The 17,896-nt window shown below is 45.9% G+C and overlaps 2 protein-coding genes across 2 annotated transcripts; both read left to right on the top strand.

Annotated features, from left to right (window-relative positions):
• LOC102161316 (olfactory receptor 2AG1-like) lies at positions 3,033-5,307 on the top strand. Its single transcript, XM_021102644.1, has one exon. The coding sequence runs from the start codon at positions 3,247-3,249 to the stop codon at positions 4,213-4,215; it is 969 nt and encodes a 322-aa protein (XP_020958303.1). The 5' UTR covers positions 3,033-3,246; the 3' UTR covers positions 4,216-5,307.
• Positions 6,033-13,222, top strand: LOC100738864 (olfactory receptor 2AG1-like). Its single transcript, XM_021062320.1, has one exon. It carries the CDS (start codon positions 11,962-11,964, stop codon positions 12,892-12,894), a length of 933 nt encoding a protein of 310 aa, XP_020917979.1. The 5' UTR covers positions 6,033-11,961; the 3' UTR covers positions 12,895-13,222.

Below are 17,896 nucleotides of genomic sequence, written 5' to 3'. Positions count from 1 at the left end.
TCTTTATCCGTGGGAAGTCTGTGTTGTTTCTCTGGGAGCATTTAGAGGAGATTTGCATTAACGCCGACGTCCTCCAGCTCCCGAACGGTGTGTTTCTTTATGCTGTTCCTGCCCAACATTTTCAAAATTGCACACGTTCTCCTCAGAGGTCATTGGCGGCAGACAGTAGTAGTCACACCAAACACACAAGTTTTGTAGAGGACACACGAGACGGCCCAAGTTCGGTGAAGGGAAGGGCGTGTAATTACAGCCTCCACCGTGCAGTCCCGTTGAATGTGAACAGCCAGGCTGGAGGAGGATGAAGGAGCCCGCATCCCACAGATGCCACAAAGCCCACCTTAACGTCAGGGCAGAGGCTGACCGTGAAAGGAGCCCTGGCTCCTGGGTCTGCCCAGGCGGCTCTTCAGGCTCATCGGTGGCTGCCTTAGGTGGCATGAAGCCCAGGGCCTCCCAGCTCATCTAGGGGAGGAAGAGGGCAGGGCTCCAGGGCTGAAACGTGCCCTGAGGGATTCATTACCATCCTGTCTCCTGGACCAGCATTTCCAGGGGAGGCCCGTCCGCTGGGAAGACAAGTGCCTCTGCGCACCGGGGTAGAATAGAGTAGAGGGGTGGGGCCGTGGGATGAGGAAACTCCCCAGGACAGGCCTTGGCCCCCTCCTCCCCCGGCCCCAGGGACAGTGAGATCAGGCGTGGCAGGGTCTCCTCAGGGCAGCCCTTCCTATATCTCCTGCCTCCAGCCTGGGGCTGCTGTCGTCTTTTCTCCCAGACGCCAGCACGCGAAGGTGAAGGTCTGAGCACCTGTAACCAAGAACTCAGTCTGACAAGTGCTGCAGAGCTGGGTGGGCCTCCTCCCTGGGGAGCCGTGTGAGAGAAGGGGTTTCTGCTGATTCTCCTTAGGCGTGAGAGGGGGAAACCTACCTCGGTGCTTCACAGAAACTCCCCAAGGGCTGCATTGCCCTCTGCCTGTAAGTGCTGCTTCTCCAGTGCAGACTGCAGCGGACTGGAAGGGCAGAGGGCGTGTAGACCGACCTGGGTCGGAGCCAGCTGAGCACAATTTAGCCAGCTGGACGCTGCAGGAGAAGTCCTGTCTGCCTGCTGCCTTGTACTGGAGCTTCCCTGACCCTCGGACAATCCCCAGGTGTTCTGTGTGGTCAGGCAGCTGGGCTTCTCAGCCCGGAGGTAAGACTCTTGTCTCGGCTGTGGGGCCGTGTGCAGCTCTAGGAAAGCTGAGCAGAGGGAGAGGGCCCGGGGCAGACCCCAGAACCACAGCTCCTCCGTCCTCCGGGTTCCCTGGAGCTTTGGCTCGCACCGCCTCCCAGTCTCCTCTGTGCTTGGTTTTCTCCACCGGAAGAGGGATCGGTGAGGACTGATGGACGATCCGATGCTGCCTCCCAGGCCTGGGTCTCTGATTCCTGATGGAGTCGTCGGGACCTGTGTTTTGACCCAGTGGGCTTTGCTGGCCTCTGATAGAAAGTGTTTACACCTGTGTGATGATAGATGCCTCCAAAGGAACATTTGGGGCAGATGAGAGGCCCGTCATGTGCTTTAATACCTCTTTACTTTAAAGTTCTGTGGCCCTCGTAGAGGCTAATGGGAACTAGTGAAATGTCAGGACTGTACAGCATAAAGGGGGAAGGGATTTGGAGGCATGGGATTCACTTAGAGTTTCTCCTTTTCCTTCTATTTTCTTTTTGTGGCTGCAGCTGCAGCATGTGGATCTTCCTAGGCCAGGGGCTGCATGCGAGCTGCAGCTGAGGCCTGTGCCACAGCCGCAACACCAGACCCATGCAGTATCTGTGACCTACACTGCAGCTTGTGACCGCACCAGATCCTTAACCCAGTGAGCGAGGCCAGCGATCAAAGCCGCATCCTCATGGCCACTGTGGCAGGTTCTTAACCCTCTGAGCCACAGTGAGAGCCCTCAGTTTCTTTAAAACGTGTGTGATGTGTGATGCGGATTGCTGTCAGCCTCCCATCCCTGTTTCTGTCTTCTCCCTGAGGTTGGGTCCCCTCTCCCATGGCAGCTGTTAGAAGGGAGCTCTTCTTCCCCCTCCCTGTGGGCCTTCCGTCCCGTGTAGGTGCCCTGGTGCTGCAGTCTGGGATCTGGGAGGGGAGGGGGGGGAGCCGGGGTTAATGGGTCCGGTGACAACATACAGCACCTGCTCTTTTGTTTCCTACACTTTTTGCCTTTTCTCCCCAAAGCAAACATCCTGATCTTCCTCACCAGGACTTTAGGTTTATCACGTTTCTAAGTAACCCTAGGCTCACATTTTATCATACACTGTTGTAACGTCGTAGCTTTGCCTTGATTCTAAGGGCGAAGTTTGAAAAGGGACATCTCTTTGAACACACCCTGCTTTCGTTTCCGACAGTTCGTCGGTGCGGCGTGTGGGCTGGTGCAGGGAACTGACTGAGTTGCACGTGTTGACTTTTCCAGTGAGGCACAGCTTTGAGTCAAATGAAGACAAAGTCATTTGGAGAAAGATACTGAGGTCTATTATTGAAATCACATTTCTCTTCTTATTTTAGAATTTCATATTCAAAAGAGGTTTCAATCGGGGTTTAAATCATCAGTCAAATGTTTTATCTACAACACAGGTACAAGAATAACCAAGAGCATGGGTGCCTGAATTTTGCTTTCTTTTTATGAGAGAGATGATTTGATATTTCTGGGAAGATACGTGTTCAGATTTAATGTCCTGATTAGTAGTCATTTGTAGTGATAACTGTTTAACTGTTACTGTGATGCCTGTTCTCAATTTAGATGGTTCTATATCAAGATATAATTAAAAGGGGAGTTCCTCTTATGGCTCAGCAGTAATGAATATGACTAGTATCCATGTGGACACAGGTTCGATCCTGGCCTTGCTCAGTGGGTTAAGGATTCAGTGTTGCCATGACCTGTGGTGTAGGTTGTAGACGCGGCTTGGATCCGGTGTTGCGGTGGCTGTGGCATAGGCCGGCAGCTATAGCTCAGATTTGCCCCCTGGCCTGGGGACTCACAGTTGCCGAGGGTGCGGCCTTGAAAAGACCAAAAAAAAAAAAGAGAGAGAGAGAGAGATATAATTAAAAGGGTCAGAATGAGGTCCTGTTACCAGTAAAATATGTTACAGGTAGGAAAGGTGTCCCATCACTGGACTCAGGCTGGCCATCCTGTGGGTTCCAATGTTACAGAACCATGCGACCATCTTAGCAAAAATTCACCTAGAATCTACTTGGTTCTAGGCATCTAAGGGACAGCCGAGAATGGAGCACTGGAACTCCACCCCGGGAAGTGGCTTCATCTTGGTGGGGATTCTGAATGACAGTGGGTCTCCTGGGCTGCTCTGCGCCGCAATCGCAGTCCTGTACATGCTGGCCCTGACCAGCAATGGCCTGCTGCTCCTGGTCATCACAGTGGATGCCCGGCTCCACGCGCCCATGTACCTGCTGCTCGGGCAGCTGTCCCTCATGGACCTCCTGTTCACGTCTGTCGTCACTCCCAAGGCCCTCGTGGATTTTCTGCTGGGGGAGAGCACCATCTCCTTTGGGGGCTGTGCCCTTCAGATGTTCCTGGCACTGGCGCTGGGTGGCGCCGAGGACCTCCTCCTGGCCTTCATGGCCTATGACAGGTATGTGGCCATCTGCCATCCTCTGAGCTACATGGTCCTCATGAGACCGGGGGTCTGCTGGCTCCTGGTGGCCACATCCTGGGTCCTGGCATCCCTGAGTGCTCTAGGGCACACCCTGTATACCATGCACTATCCCTTCTGTAGGTCCCGAAAAATCAGCCACCTGCTCTGTGAGATCCCACCTCTGCTGAAGTTGGCCTGTGCCGATACCTCCGGATATGAGCTCATGGTGTATGTGATGGGTGTGACTTTCCTGATCCCCCCTCTGGTTGCTATCCTTGCCTCCTACACACTGATCCTGCTTACTGTGCTCCACATGCCCTCGAGCGAGGGGAGGCGGAAAGCCCTGGTCACGTGCTCTTCCCACCTGACTGTGGTGGGGATGTTCTATGGAGCCGCCACGGTCATGTACGTCCTGCCCAGCTCCCTGCACAGCCCCGGGCAGGACCGCATCACCTCTGTCTTCTACACCGTGGTCACCCCAGCCCTGAACCCCCTCATCTACAGCCTGAGGAACAAGGAGGTGCTGGGGGCCTGGAGGAGGGTCCTGGGAAGACCTGTGCTGTGGACATCTCCTGACACAGTTACTAAGTTGATGTGGTAGGGGACTAAGTTTCAGGTTCACTATCACGTGGCAGCGGTAATAATAGAGCTTGTAAGAGGCTGAGCAAACTCCAAAGTCTCCTGACATCAGAGGAGGATGAACTTGATTCTTAGACAGTTATAGAGACAGTCATCCTCAGAAGATGTATTCAGCTTCTTGTTTATTAAGTAGCTGATTGTTCAAGCAATTAGTTGGAATTGATTTGTGACTGCATTTGTTCTCTAAGCTGCAATTTGCATTGATTACACAAATAAAGACAAATACCACTGTGAATATAGGGGAAAAATTTAAATGGGGCATTTTCTTACTGCCTGAAGTGAAAATTAAAATAGAGAAGTGAATAACACTGAATGTGGAATTTCCCAGATTTCAAGTGAGGATGAGAGAAAGGATAACAGTGAGCCATGTGTCATGCATATTGCTTGAATTTTTTAAAAATGTGGTTTACCTGTATGCAGGCCTGTTTGGAAACCCCAAATAATTGAGACTTGAGTATATGTACATGTCTGTGTCCACAAGGAATTCACTTTCTGCGCAGCTAAATATGCCCTATTTTTATCATTTGACTTGCCAGTGTGGGAAAATTTATAACGAAAGCTAGGAACTTAAATCTATTCCGTTAAGAATCTCCCAAATATATAGTTGGAATTATTTTTTGAGGGTAGTGCTTTGTAAAAAAGCAGCAATATTTTTATCTTTACAGTTGTGCCTCAGTTTGCTTCTCCAATAAGTGATGATAAAATGGGACTCATGATGATCTCATGATGTTTCGGGGAGAATCGAGTGAGATGATTAGGTACTTAGGCCAGAGCCTGGAAAGTAGTGCTTAAACTATGCTAGCCATTACGTGAACAACCAGTAAACAGGCCTCAAAAATGTTCAATTTAAATGACAGCTTGATATCCTCATGTGAGCCCTCTGTAATGTAGTTAGGGATTTGCTTATATTTAATTTTGTTTCCCCAGTTTTCCTGCATGAGGGTATAATTTTATGTTAGGTCACATTTATAGAAGTGGAATTACTGGCTATGATAAAGAAATTACTTCAAATTCTTGTTACAGGAGTTCCCATCGTGGCTCAGTGGTCAACGAATCCGACTAGGAACCATAACGTTGCGGGTTCAATCCCTGGCCTCGCTCAGTGGGTTGAGGATCCGGCGTTGCCATAAGCTGTGGTGTAGGTTGCAGATGCGGCTCGGATCCCGCATTGCTGTGTCTCTGGTGTAGGCTGGCGGCTACAGCTCTGATTAGACGCCTAACCTGGGAACTTCCATATGCTGCGGGTATGGCCCTAAAAGGACAAAAGACATACACACACACACACCCACAAAAAATTCCTGTTCCGAAGAGCCAGATTGCTTACAAATAGGTTAGAAACCATTTGCATTTTGCCTAGCGTTATGTGGGAATGCCTGCCTCACTGTAGTCTCTCCAGGGCTGTCTTATATGAACTTGCTTTGCTAATTTATTAAACAGATCAATGAAAATGCAACAGCTCTTTTCATTTGTATTAGTTATTTGGTTGTAGCCTAAGGCTTTTTCATAGCTCTTTATAGACAAGGGTCCCAAACAATTTGATAGTCATAAACGTGGCAACATTTATTTTCTTTTTTTCTTTCTTTCTTTTTTTTTTTTTTTTTTTGTCTTTTTGCCTTTTCTAGGGTTGCTCCCATGGCATATGGAAGTTCCCAGGCTAGGGGTCTATCGGAGCTGTAGCCCCTGGCCTACATCACAGCCACAGCAACGCAGGATCCGAGCCACGTCTGCAACCTACACCACAGCTCACGGCCATGCCAGATCCTTAACCCACGGAGCAAGGCCAGGGATCAAACCCGCAACCTCATGGTTCCTAGTCAGGTTCATTAACCACTGCACCATGACTGGAACTCCTATTTTCACTTTATTAATAGACATGTAGTCGGAAATGGAGGCTGGAGAAGCATTGCAATATTTAGGTAGTTTCATATATTCATCTTTTCCCTGTATTTTTCAGGCTATATTAGCCTTACAATTCCCATTTTGAGTTCAGAAAATATTTGGTTTAGATTTGCTTAATAATTTCTTAGGCAAAATTAGCTTTATTCTCTCTGCAGTTAATTTTTTGGTACATAATGGATGGTGAAGCTTTAAGTTATTTGTGTTTATAAATATCTGATTTTTGTTATTTACAATTGTTTTACTAAGTACTGTCTTATTTTTTGCTAGGTTTAGGTAGCTTTATTTTTTATTAATTTTTTATTTTTTCCAGTTTTATGGAAGTATGTTGATTGATGAGGTTGTGGTAATTTCTGCTGTACAGCTAAGCAATCCAGTTACACGTGTATGCACATCCATTCTTTTTCAGATTCTTTTCCCATATAAATTGTCACAGAATATTGGGTAGAGTTCCCTGTGCCAGACAGCAGGTCCCTGTTGGCGAGTCCTTCCATCTACCACAGCGTGCCCATGGCAGTGCCACACCCTCACTCCATCCCTGTCCCCTTCGGTAACCATAAGTTGGTTTCCAAAGGCTGTGAGTCTGTTTCTGTTCTGCAAATAAGTTCATTTGTATCCCTGATTACATTCTACATATAAGAAATACCATTATGCTGTCTTCTCAAAAGTGTGTCAATAGGAAAATTTCAGGGTATGTTCTCTCGTTCCAGTGTTTTGTAAGGAGTATCGCCCCACTTCTAACCACATTTCTAAAGTTTTATCATAGGCTTCCTCTTCTTGATGAACTTTTGAATCATCTGCTAAATGTCTAAAAATCCCTTTGGTATATTAGTTGCGACTGTATGTAATTCATATATTGATTTGGAAATGTTGCCTTTTTGCAATACTCAGTCTTAATTGCCAGGAACATAGTATCCTCTCATAATATCCTAATGCATTTTGGTACTTTCTAAAAATACCATTTCACGCCTCGATTCTCAGCTTATGGTCTTGTGTCTTTGAGAAAAGAGAAGGTGTCACATAGGCCTCGTCTTCCAGGACCGAATTGACCACCACATCTGCATGCAGTTCTTTGACTTTTAAAGGGGGCCATCATATTCTCTAGGTCCATCCATGTTGCTGTAAGTGGTAGAATTTCATTCTTTTTTTATGATTGAGTAATATTCTATTGTCAAAAACAAAACAAAACAAAAAAGAGCCCATCAATGGCCAAACCCTCCACTGGTGCTCTTGATCCAGGCTCTTCTTACTCAAAGATTTTGCTTCTCCTCTGCATCACTTCGCTCTCTGCAGGAACATTTGCTACAGGTTACACACATGCTCCAGTACTTTCCTGAAACCACATTCCCTTCTCCAGTTCCTACTCCATGTCTTGGAGCAAATCATCTTGAAAGACTTATTCGTATCTAGAACTTCTGGTTCTTTTTTACCATTCACAACTCAAGCCACAGCAATCAGGCTCAAGGCCACCCTCACCTCTGGCACTGGAGCTGTGCCCACCAACAATGAAAGATGGTTTTGACTCCTCAAACGAAGAAACAATAGTTTATATATTTTAAAAAAAATAGTAGAAGTATGTGTGTGAGTCCCTCATGACTCTTTGTCTTGAATTGCACATCTTTCTTAACTTGCAGAAATAATCCTGCTCACCACCCTAAACTTTTTTTTCTTTAAATGCTTCTTGGAAAGATGTGAAGTCTAAGGATGAAGGCAATAATTTCCTCACGGTGAATTACAATTTTAACAGCCTAATTTTACAGCTTAATAGAATGTGAAATGAGAATAAAATTGGGAGTGAAAATGGTTCAGTCACTATGAGAAAACAATGGAAAACAGTTCCTTAAAAATGCACTTACCATACAACTGAGCACCTTCACCACAAGGTATTTACCCAGGGGAATGACAACTTACGTGCAGTGACAAACCTGTACCTGAATGGTTATAGTGGCCTTTTCTCCAGAAACAACACAAATGCCCTCTAACTGGGGCATGGATAAACAAGTTAGGACACAGGCATAGAGTTGGCCATCACTCAGCAGTAAGTGGAGCAGACTTCTAACCGCCAGCAGACTTTGGGTGACTCTCAAACATATTATGCTGGGTGAGAGGACCTAGACTCAAAATGTCTGATGCTGTTCCTAGGACAGGCTGAAACGGCAAAAATAATAGCAACAGTAGACAGATGAGACAGTTGGCAGGGGTTGGGGTGAGGATGGCATGTGATTACCAAAGGGCCCCAGAGAATTGGGGGGGTACACTTAACTTCTGTATCTTGGTATGGGTGGTGGTTGTGTATATACATACACATTTGTCAAAATTGCAGAGCCGTGCATTAAAAGGTGAATTTTACTGTGTGGAAATTGAACCTTAATAAAAGTAGAAAAATGTTGAAAATGATAATTTAAATAGATGAATATGAAGCTTTTAATATTTTACTTCTAAGCCCTTGTTAAGAGCAAATAGAAAAATTCCCCTACCATCTCATTACTTTTGTCAAGATTTTAGCTTTAGTGCTTTGAAATATAAACATACTTATTCTTTGTCGCAAACGTGGCAACTCATTTACGGAACCAGTTTCCATGGTCACCGTTGTCCCCTGGATCACGTCCATCCTAGGCATCACTTTTCTTCTGGCTGGAATTATCCTACTGGGGCATCTCTGGTGGTGATTTCTTGTAGTTCTGTTTGGAGTGTGTCCTCACGCTCTGGCGATGCTTCGCCTGTGCATGGACCACTAGTGGGGGCCTTAGGTTTCCTCCACACTTTTGGAGGCATTTCTCTCTTGCCTGTCACTGTCACTGAAGAGTCCACCATGTGCTGACTGTCTTTATCCGTGGGAAGTCTGTGTTGTTTCTCTGGGAGCATTTAGAGGAGATTTGCATTAACGCCGACGTCCTCCAGCTCCCGAACGGTGTGTTTCTTTATGCTGTTCCTGCCCAACATTTTCAAAATTGCACACGTTCTCCTCAGAGGTCATTGGCGGCAGACAGTAGTAGTCACACCAAACACACAAGTTTTGTAGAGGACACACGAGACGGCCCAAGTTCGGTGAAGGGAAGGGCGTGTAATTACAGCCTCCACCGTGCAGTCCCGTTGAATGTGAACAGCCAGGCTGGAGGAGGATGAAGGAGCCCGCATCCCACAGATGCCACAAAGCCCACCTTAACGTCAGGGCAGAGGCTGACCGTGAAAGGGGCCCTGGCTCCTGGGTCTGCCCAGGCGGCTCTTCAGGCTCATCGGTGGCTGCCTTAGGTGGCATGAAGCCCAGGGCCTCCCAGCTCATCTAGGGGAGGAAGAGGGCAGGGCTCCAGGGCTGAAACGTGCCCTGAGGGATTCATTACCATCCTGTCTACTGGACCAGCATTTCCAGGGGAGGCCCGTCCGCTGGGAAGACAAGTGCCTCTGCGCACCGGGGTAGAATAGAGTAGAGGGGTGGGGCCGTGGGATGAGGAAACTCCCCAGGACAGGCCTTGGCCCCCTCCTCCCCCGGCCCCAGGGACAGTGAGGTCAGGCGTGGCAGGGTCTCCTCAGGGCAGCCCTTCCTATATCTCCTGCCTCCAGCCTGGGGCTGCTGTCGTCTTTTCTCCCAGACGCCAGCACGCGAAGGTGAAGGTCTGAGCACCTGTAACCAAGAACTCAGTCTGACAAGTGCTGCAGAGCTGGGTGGGCCTCCTCCTTGGGGAGCCGTGTGAGAGAAGGGGTTTCTGCTGATTCTCCTTAGGCGTGAGAGGGGGAAACCTACCTCGGTGCTTCACAGAAACTCCCCAAGGGCTGCATTGCCCTCTGCCTGTGAGTGCTGCTTCTCCAGTGCAGACTGCAGCGGACTGGAAGGGCAGAGGGCGTGTAGACCGACCTGGGTCGGAGCCAGCTGAACACAATTTAGCCAGCTGGACGCTGCAGGAGAAGTCCTGTCTGCCTGCTGCCTTGTACTGGAGCTTCCCTGACCCTCGGACAATCCCCAGGTGTTCTGTGTGGTCAGGCAGCTGGGCTTCTCAGCCCGGAGGTAAGACTCTTGTCTCGGCTGTGGGGCCGTGTGCAGCTCTAGGAAAGCTGAGCAGAGAGGGAGGGCCCGGGGCAGACCCCAGAACCACAGCTCCTCTGTCCTCCGGGTTCCCTGGAGCTTTGGCTTGCACTGCCTCCCAGTCTCCTCTGTGCTTGGTTTTCTCCACCGGAAGAGGGATCGGTGAGGACTGATGGACGATCCGATGCTGCCTCCCAGGCCTGGGTCTCTGATTCCTGATGGAGTCGTCGGGACCTGTGTTTTGACCCAGTGGGCTTTGCTGGCCTCTGATAGAAAGTGTTTACACCTGTGTGATGATAGATGCCTCCAAAGGAACATTTGGGGCAGATGAGAGGCCCGTCATGTGCTTTAATACCTCTTTACTTTAAAGTTCTGTGGCCCTCGTAGAGGCTAATGGGAACTAGTGAAATGTCAGGACTGTACAGCATAAAGGGGGAAGGGATTTGGAGGCATGGGATTCACTTAGAGTTTCTCCTTTTCCTTCTATTTTCTTTTTGTGGCTGCAGCTGCAGCATGTGGATCTTCCTAGGCCAGGGGCTGCATGCGAGCTGCAGCTGAGGCCTGTGCCACAGCCGCAACACCAGACCCATGCAGTATCTGTGACCTACACTGCAGCTTGTGACCGCACCAGATCCTTAACCCAGTGAGCGAGGCCAGCGATCAAAGCCGCATCCTCATGGCCACTGTGGCAGGTTCTTAACCCTCTGAGCCACAGTGAGAGCCCTCAGTTTCTTTAAAACGTGTGTGATGTGTGATGCGGATTGCTGTCAGCCTCCCATCCCTGTTTCTGTCTTCTCCCTGAGGTTGGGTCCCCTCTCCCATGGCAGCTGTTAGAAGGGAGCTCTTCTTCCCCCTCCCTGTGGGCCTTCCGTCCCGTGTAGGTGCCCTGGTGCTGCAGTCTGGGATCTGGGAGGGGAGGGGGGGGAGCCGGGGTTAATGGGTCCGGTGACAACATACAGCACCTGCTCTTTTGTTTCCTACACCTTTCTCCTTTTCTCCCCCGAACAGTCTGTTCTTCCTGAGATGTACCTTATTTTTGAATAATCTCATGCTCACATTTTCTGATAACCTGTTAAAAAAAATGTACCTATATGTACATTTATCCTGAGGGTTTAACTGTAATAATGACACCATCTCAAACACACCATTCCGTAGTCTTAGGCATTCTGTAATACCTTCCCTCTTAGGCTCATGAAAGTTGTGTGGCTGGTCCAGTGAAGTAAGTTGGACACAATTTAACTCTTCTAATGAGGCTAGTGTATTCGGCTTTGGTTCCTGCAAACAAATGTAGACACAAGTTATATGGACAATTATGTGGATGTGCTTTATTGAAATCATATTTCTATAACTGTTTTAGTATTTCATATTCATATTCACCAAACTCCAAGAGGATATTTAAGCCATTAATTAAACATTATACTTAAAACATAAGTACAGAAATAATCAAGACATGGGTGCCAGACATTTGCTCTGTTGTTATGAGTGAGATGATTGACTTTTCTAGGGAGATAAATGTTCAGGTTTGATATCTTCAATAATATTCTTAGGTAGTGGTCTCTCGGTGTTTAGCTATTACTGTAATGTTTATTCTCTGTTTAGACTTTGTTTTATCAAGATAGAATTAAAAGAGGCAGAAACCGAGTACTCAAGAGGAGAAATCAGTTACCAGTGAGAGTCATCAGCTCATTGGCCATCCTACATGGCCTCTGATGTTGCGAAACGATGGGACTGTCTTAGCAAAAATTCACCAAAAATCCATTTGTTTCTTGGTAGCTACAGAAACAACACAGAATGGAGCACTGGAACTCCACCCTGGGAAGTGGCTTCATCTTGGTGGGGATTCTGAATGACAGTGGGTCTCCTGGGCTGCTCTGCGCCGCAATCGCAGTCCTGTACATGCTGGCCCTGACCAGCAATGGCCTGCTGCTCCTGGTCATCACAGTGGATGCCCGGCTCCACGCGCCCATGTACCTGCTGCTCGGGCAGCTGTCCCTCATGGACCTCCTGTTCACGTCTGTCGTCACTCCCAAGGCCCTCGTGGATTTTCTGCTGGGGGAGAGCACCATCTCCTTTGGGGGCTGTGCCCTTCAGATGTTCCTGGCACTGGCACTGGGTGGCGCCGAGGACCTCCTCCTGGCCTTCATGGCCTATGACAGGTATGTGGCCATCTGCCATCCTCTGAGCTACATGGTCCTCATGAGACCGGGGGTCTGCTGGCTCCTGGTGGCCACATCCTGGGTCCTGGCATCCCTGAGTGCTCTAGGGCACACCCTGTATACCATGCACTATCCCTTCTGTAGGTCCCGAAAAATCAGCCACCTGCTCTGTGAGATCCCACCTCTGCTGAAGTTGGCCTGTGCCGATACCTCCGGATATGAGCTCATGGTGTATGTGATGGGTGTGACTTTCCTGATCCCCCCTCTGGTTGCTGTCCTTGCCTCCTACACACTGATCCTGCTTACTGTGCTCCACATGCCCTCGAGCGAGGGGAGGCGGAAAGCCCTGGTCACGTGCTCTTCCCACCTGACTGTGGTGGGGATGTTCTATGGAGCCGCCACGGTCATGTACGTCCTGCCCAGCTCCCTGCACAGCCCCGGGCAGGACCGCATCACCTCTGTCTTCTACACCGTGGTCACCCCAGCCCTGAACCCCCTCATCTACAGCCTGAGGAACAAGGAGGTGCTGGGGGCCTGGAGGAGGGTTCTGGGAAGACGTGTGCTGTGACTATACTTCTCCAGCTAGGGAGAGCTTGTGATTTGCCACCAAAATTGATTTTTCCTCAATGTTAGAATTTTTCTGCTAAAAGTGAAGTGCTTTGACAAAAAACACTGTAGTGGCAAGTATATATTTCATTAGAAAAATTAAGGAATGTAGCTTTAGTTGTCACGTGCCATTTTAAATCTTTCCATGAAGTAATTGTTGAGGTTTGTATCCCATTTTGTCTAAAATTTACTGTTTATTTTCCTAGTTAACTACTGTGTCAAATGGGGATAGGGGCTTTGCAAACTTGGGACGTGACCTCTGACTTTGAGAGTTCATATTGGACCGATGTAGGGACCAAAAAAAAAAAAAAAAAAAAAAAAAAAATTCAAGTAGGACCATATCTCAGGGGCCGGAACTTTGAGATTTACACACATTTTAGACCAGCTGACCTTGCTGACAGATCGTGTAGGCCTCCTAGTTTAATGCCCAGACTTGTAGTAGTTTGCACGTATTTGCGTCATGTTTACTTCTTTTTTTTGATCATCAGCCATTATGGAAACTTCACCATCAGCACACTCCAATAGTTGTTGTTCATTTGTTTATCTTGTTTGTCTTGTTTTTTGACATGGGTTTTCATGGTTTTTTTTTTTAAATACTGCTTAAAAATCCAAATATGACTAAAATGAGTAAAATAGAAAAAGAAGGCAGCTCATCTGCAAAGGCCATAAGTAAACAATTATGTTTATTCTTTCACAGTAGCAAACATACAAATGAAACAAAACTGGTTTTCCATTATCTCAAGGCTGTACTGAAATTTCGCTAAGTTGCGCGGGGTTCCCATGCATGGATATGTGAGTCTGCGGATTTGTGTTTAGGCTGAGATGGATGACACACATCCACACACTCACACACACACATTCATTCTCATGTGCTGCACCACTAGCATTTGTAGTACAACAAATAGTAGACGTTGCTTTTTCTTTTCTCTTACAGACCTCAGTAAGTCCTGTTGGCTTCATCTACACAATACATTCCAAAACATGGGCGCTTCTCTTTGTCTCCCCAACAAATATCTTAGCCCGAGTCCCTGTAATCTGTTGGCTGTTGCTCCGTGGTAGCTTCCTATTTCCACTCTTGACCCACTATAATCTGTTTTCTCCCTTGTCTAGCGATTGACCTTCGTAAGCACAAGTCAGAACAGGTCACCTTTCAAGGACACACATGAACGTGCCCCTCTCACCTGTCGGTCCACATTGGACACCATTCTCCCTCCACTGGCCCTCTTGCTGTACATGAAACAGTCCAAATTATTCCTGCTTTAGGGCCGATTACTAGCTCTTCTCCTGGCCTGTAATGTTCTGTCAGATTTGCTTGGCTTACTGTTTCTCATCATCCAGGTCTCATCTTAAAAGTCTGAAATTCTCAGACAGGTTACCAATCTAAGTGCGTGCGCCCAAACCAAAAGGCATCATCACACACGGTGTTTTATTTTCTTCAATTGCGTGTATCATTATGTAAAACCTTCTTACTTACGCCTTAGTTTACTTGCTTACTCCGTCTCCACCTTCTGAAATGAAATCTCCACGAGCGCATCGTCTCTGCTATGTGTGTGTGTGTCACAGCTGCTTCTCCATAAGTAAATACATGTATCTCACAGTCTCTGCAATAACAGTGTGAAGATGTGGCTGCATGTGAATGAATGTGCACATCTTCATGGATGAAACAGAGGAATATGCCATATTGGTACCTAAAAAGATTTAGTGTTTTATTTAATATGTTAGTTTTTGCTAAATAACCCATAAATTCAAGGTAATAACTATCAAAACTATAATGGTATTTTTAAAAGTGGATTTTGACAACTGAGAAGAAAACTATAGAAGAAAAATAAAAGTTATATCCTGCCAACTAAAGTTACAGTAATTTAAATACAACAAAACAACTGCAGTAATTGACAAATATGCAATGTACATATTGAAATTTAGTATGTGTCATGGTGGTATTTTAAATTGGTGCGTAAATATGAGCAACCATGGTCCTAGAACAAATGGCTAAGTATTTAGGGGGAAAAGTAATATATATATATATGTATGTATATCGAAATAAATTCTAGCTGTTTTAAAGCTCTAATGGTTAAAAATGGAGTTCAGGCTGCCCACCCCAGTTTTGTGTCCCTCTTAATCTCCCTCATTGTAAGGGGCCATATAAATGGAATGTGACATGCGTTCCTTCTAAGCCACAAAACCTACCAGTAGAAAACCTTCTAATCTTCATTTTTGTGGATATTGACATGCAAGATGACCATGACAGCTCCAAATAGCAGAACTCTATCCCCTTGGGTCTATGTACCTGCCACTCCACCCCTCAGCTAGAATTTATGTAAGTGAAAAATAAGCTTTTACCTTTTAGGCCACTGAGATTTGTAATTTATGTTAGGACAAGGACAGGCAAACACTCCTGGAGACATGTTCATTTACAAATCAAGTTTTATGGGGAAACATTCACTTTTGTATTGTCTATGACTCTTTTCCCACCACAGTGACAGAGTTGAGTAGTTGTGATGTGACAGCGTGGCCTGCAAAGCCTAAACACATTTAGTTTCTGGCCCTTTCCAGAAGTTTGCTGATCCCTATGTTACAGCAACTAGTATTATTTTACATTAAGGAAAACTGTAAGCAGATAAGGTTGGGGGTCCCTGGAGAAAGAAAACCAGTCATGGCTTTCTTGACATAGGAGAAGCCATTTTTGACCTAAGCCATTTTGTGATCTAAGCCTGGCCATAATTCTGCAGTTGGACAAGTCTTGCTGATTGATGATTTTAAGGGAACAACAGAATGCAGAAACAAACACTGTTATCAGGCAAGAAAAGTAACAGTATATCAATATGTCAGTTGTAAGCACTCCTAGTTCTCTTTCAGTAGCAAAGATTAGCCTGAAGTGTTCACCACCAGACCCACTGGAACCTGAGGGATGACAGTGTTGACCTTTTCCGACCTTCATGCCTTCAGTCAACTAAAGCTTGGACTCCATCAACCTTTGTCCCAATTCTGTGCTGAATTCTCTTCTGTTCAAGGCCCTTGGTGAATGTGCATCTACCCTTAGCTTAAAACTGCCCCAGCTGTTTTAAGCTAAAAAACAAACAAACAAAACAAAACAAAAAACCCCTCAGTTTTTTGCTGTTTGGGGAGACCATGCTTCAAGAAAGATGCCCAGGGTTCTCCCTACTTGCTGCAAGTAATAAATCCTTCCTTCTCCCCATCTTAGCCTTGGATGTGTCCTTTGGGTTGACACCCACCAAGAGGTGAGTCCAGATTTGGGGTAACAAAACTAGAACTAGAACTAAAACTGGAACTAGAACTAGAACTAGAACTAGAACTAGAACTAGAAGATGTCATAGGAGAATGTTTTTTTTATTATATTAAGAATGAGGAGAGCTTCCCTTAGTAAAAAGAAAATCGGCAAATTCAATAGCCTTTTATCAATAATACGTAAAACCCTGGGACATTTGAGAAGTCTTTCCTGAGAGGTCTCTCCACTCACCACGTGTGACACGCCTTTATCCGGGCTTCTCCATCTGTTAATCCGATTCACGCTGGCTCAGACTTCATTGGCTATTCTTCCACCTCGAAATGTCCAGAACTCCAAGGTTCTCTCTGGGATCCTTTCCCACTGGGATCCTTTCCCACTGGGATCCTTTCCTTCTCCAACATGGCGTCTGATCCAGGATTGCCCTTCAGAATTACCTTAGAATATTTTTACAAAACATCTGTATTGCCTCCATTTTTACCACCCTGTGGTCTACAGCAGGATCAAGCATTTGCATTTTAATATAGCTCTTAAGATTGCAATACGTGTTCTTGGTTTTCTGGTTAAAACCTTTGGCGTGTCAGACTTCATTTGCAATTATTTGCAGTAAACGGCTAGATCTATTTCTCCAGCCCATATACCGCCTTTAAACTCCAGCTTTATTCGTTCATTCCAAAATGCTATTTCTTGAGCAACAACAGTGGCTGGGTACTTTACTAAAAATGGTAATATAAAGAACAACAAAGCAGTCACAGTTTTTATTGCCATGAATTTATGCTCTGATGGATGAATGAGACATTAAGCAAATAATTATATAACTCACGTAAGCAAAAGCCATTCCATTGCCTAAAAAGCAGTGTACGATTTTTAGTGTGCTTAAGAATCACCTGGGGCTTGTTGTAAATGGAGATTTCTGAGATCAACTTCCCTACCCCTCCTGTATGGAGAAATATTTTCAAAAACCAACCCAGGAATCATTTCATGTCATGATATGCAAAACTGTGATTTACCTTATAAATGCCTTATCAAGGCATAAAACTCCAGCCCTCCTTTTCTTAGTTTCATCTTAATTCTCCATTATTGTCACATAAACTACCAATATTTGGCATTTTCAGAACTGTATTCTGGACAAATTCTTTAGTATAAAAAAAAAAGGCATTTGTCAATCTAGACTCTGTCTTACTTTCAGCTTTGTATCTCACTATTTTCTTAATGCACACATACTCTTAGAAAAATTCTACCATCCGTTCCTTAAATATGCTCTCTTTTAAATTTCAGATATTATTAAACTTAGAATTTACGTCCAAGTTAGAAATATAATACCGTGAAGACTTTACTTTTTATGTTTATATCCTCAGCTTCCAGAAATGCACCTGGAATACATAATGTGTTCAAAGTATATTTGATGAATGCATGCCAAGTAGGAAGAAAATGTATTTGCCAGAAATCTATTCTTGTCATAGTTTTATTTGCTTATTTGGTTCTTTGTCTTTTGACCTGTTGATGTAGGTCAACTTGTTTTAATTTCCTTATTAGCTTGTATGGGCTTGGCAAGGAGTGACGTTTACCCATCGACTTTTCATTTCCTTCCTCCCTTCCTTCCTTTATTTCTCTCCCTTACTTTCCTGTGTCTATCAAGATGCCTTGCTTTGAATAAGCAGTTTGCTGAACTTATCTGACAAGACACATGGGAAAATAAGAGAAGGAAAAAAGTGGAAGA

The sequence above is a fragment of the Sus scrofa genome, chromosome 9 (genome assembly GCF_000003025.6).
Source record: "Sus scrofa isolate TJ Tabasco breed Duroc chromosome 9, Sscrofa11.1, whole genome shotgun sequence".
In the NCBI taxonomy this organism is placed as follows: Eukaryota; Metazoa; Chordata; class Mammalia; order Artiodactyla; family Suidae; genus Sus; species Sus scrofa.
The sequence above is the reverse complement of the archived record's forward strand: the minus strand, read 5'-3'. Positions and strand labels throughout refer to the sequence as shown.

What these genes read in the sequence shown, in the direction of transcription:
- LOC100738864 (XM_021062320.1), top strand. Translation starts at nt 11,962, where the DNA reads ATGGAGCACTGGAACTCCACCCTGGGAAGTGGCTTCATCTTGGTGGGG.
- LOC102161316 (XM_021102644.1), top strand. Translation starts at nt 3,247, where the DNA reads ATGGAGCACTGGAACTCCACCCCGGGAAGTGGCTTCATCTTGGTGGGG.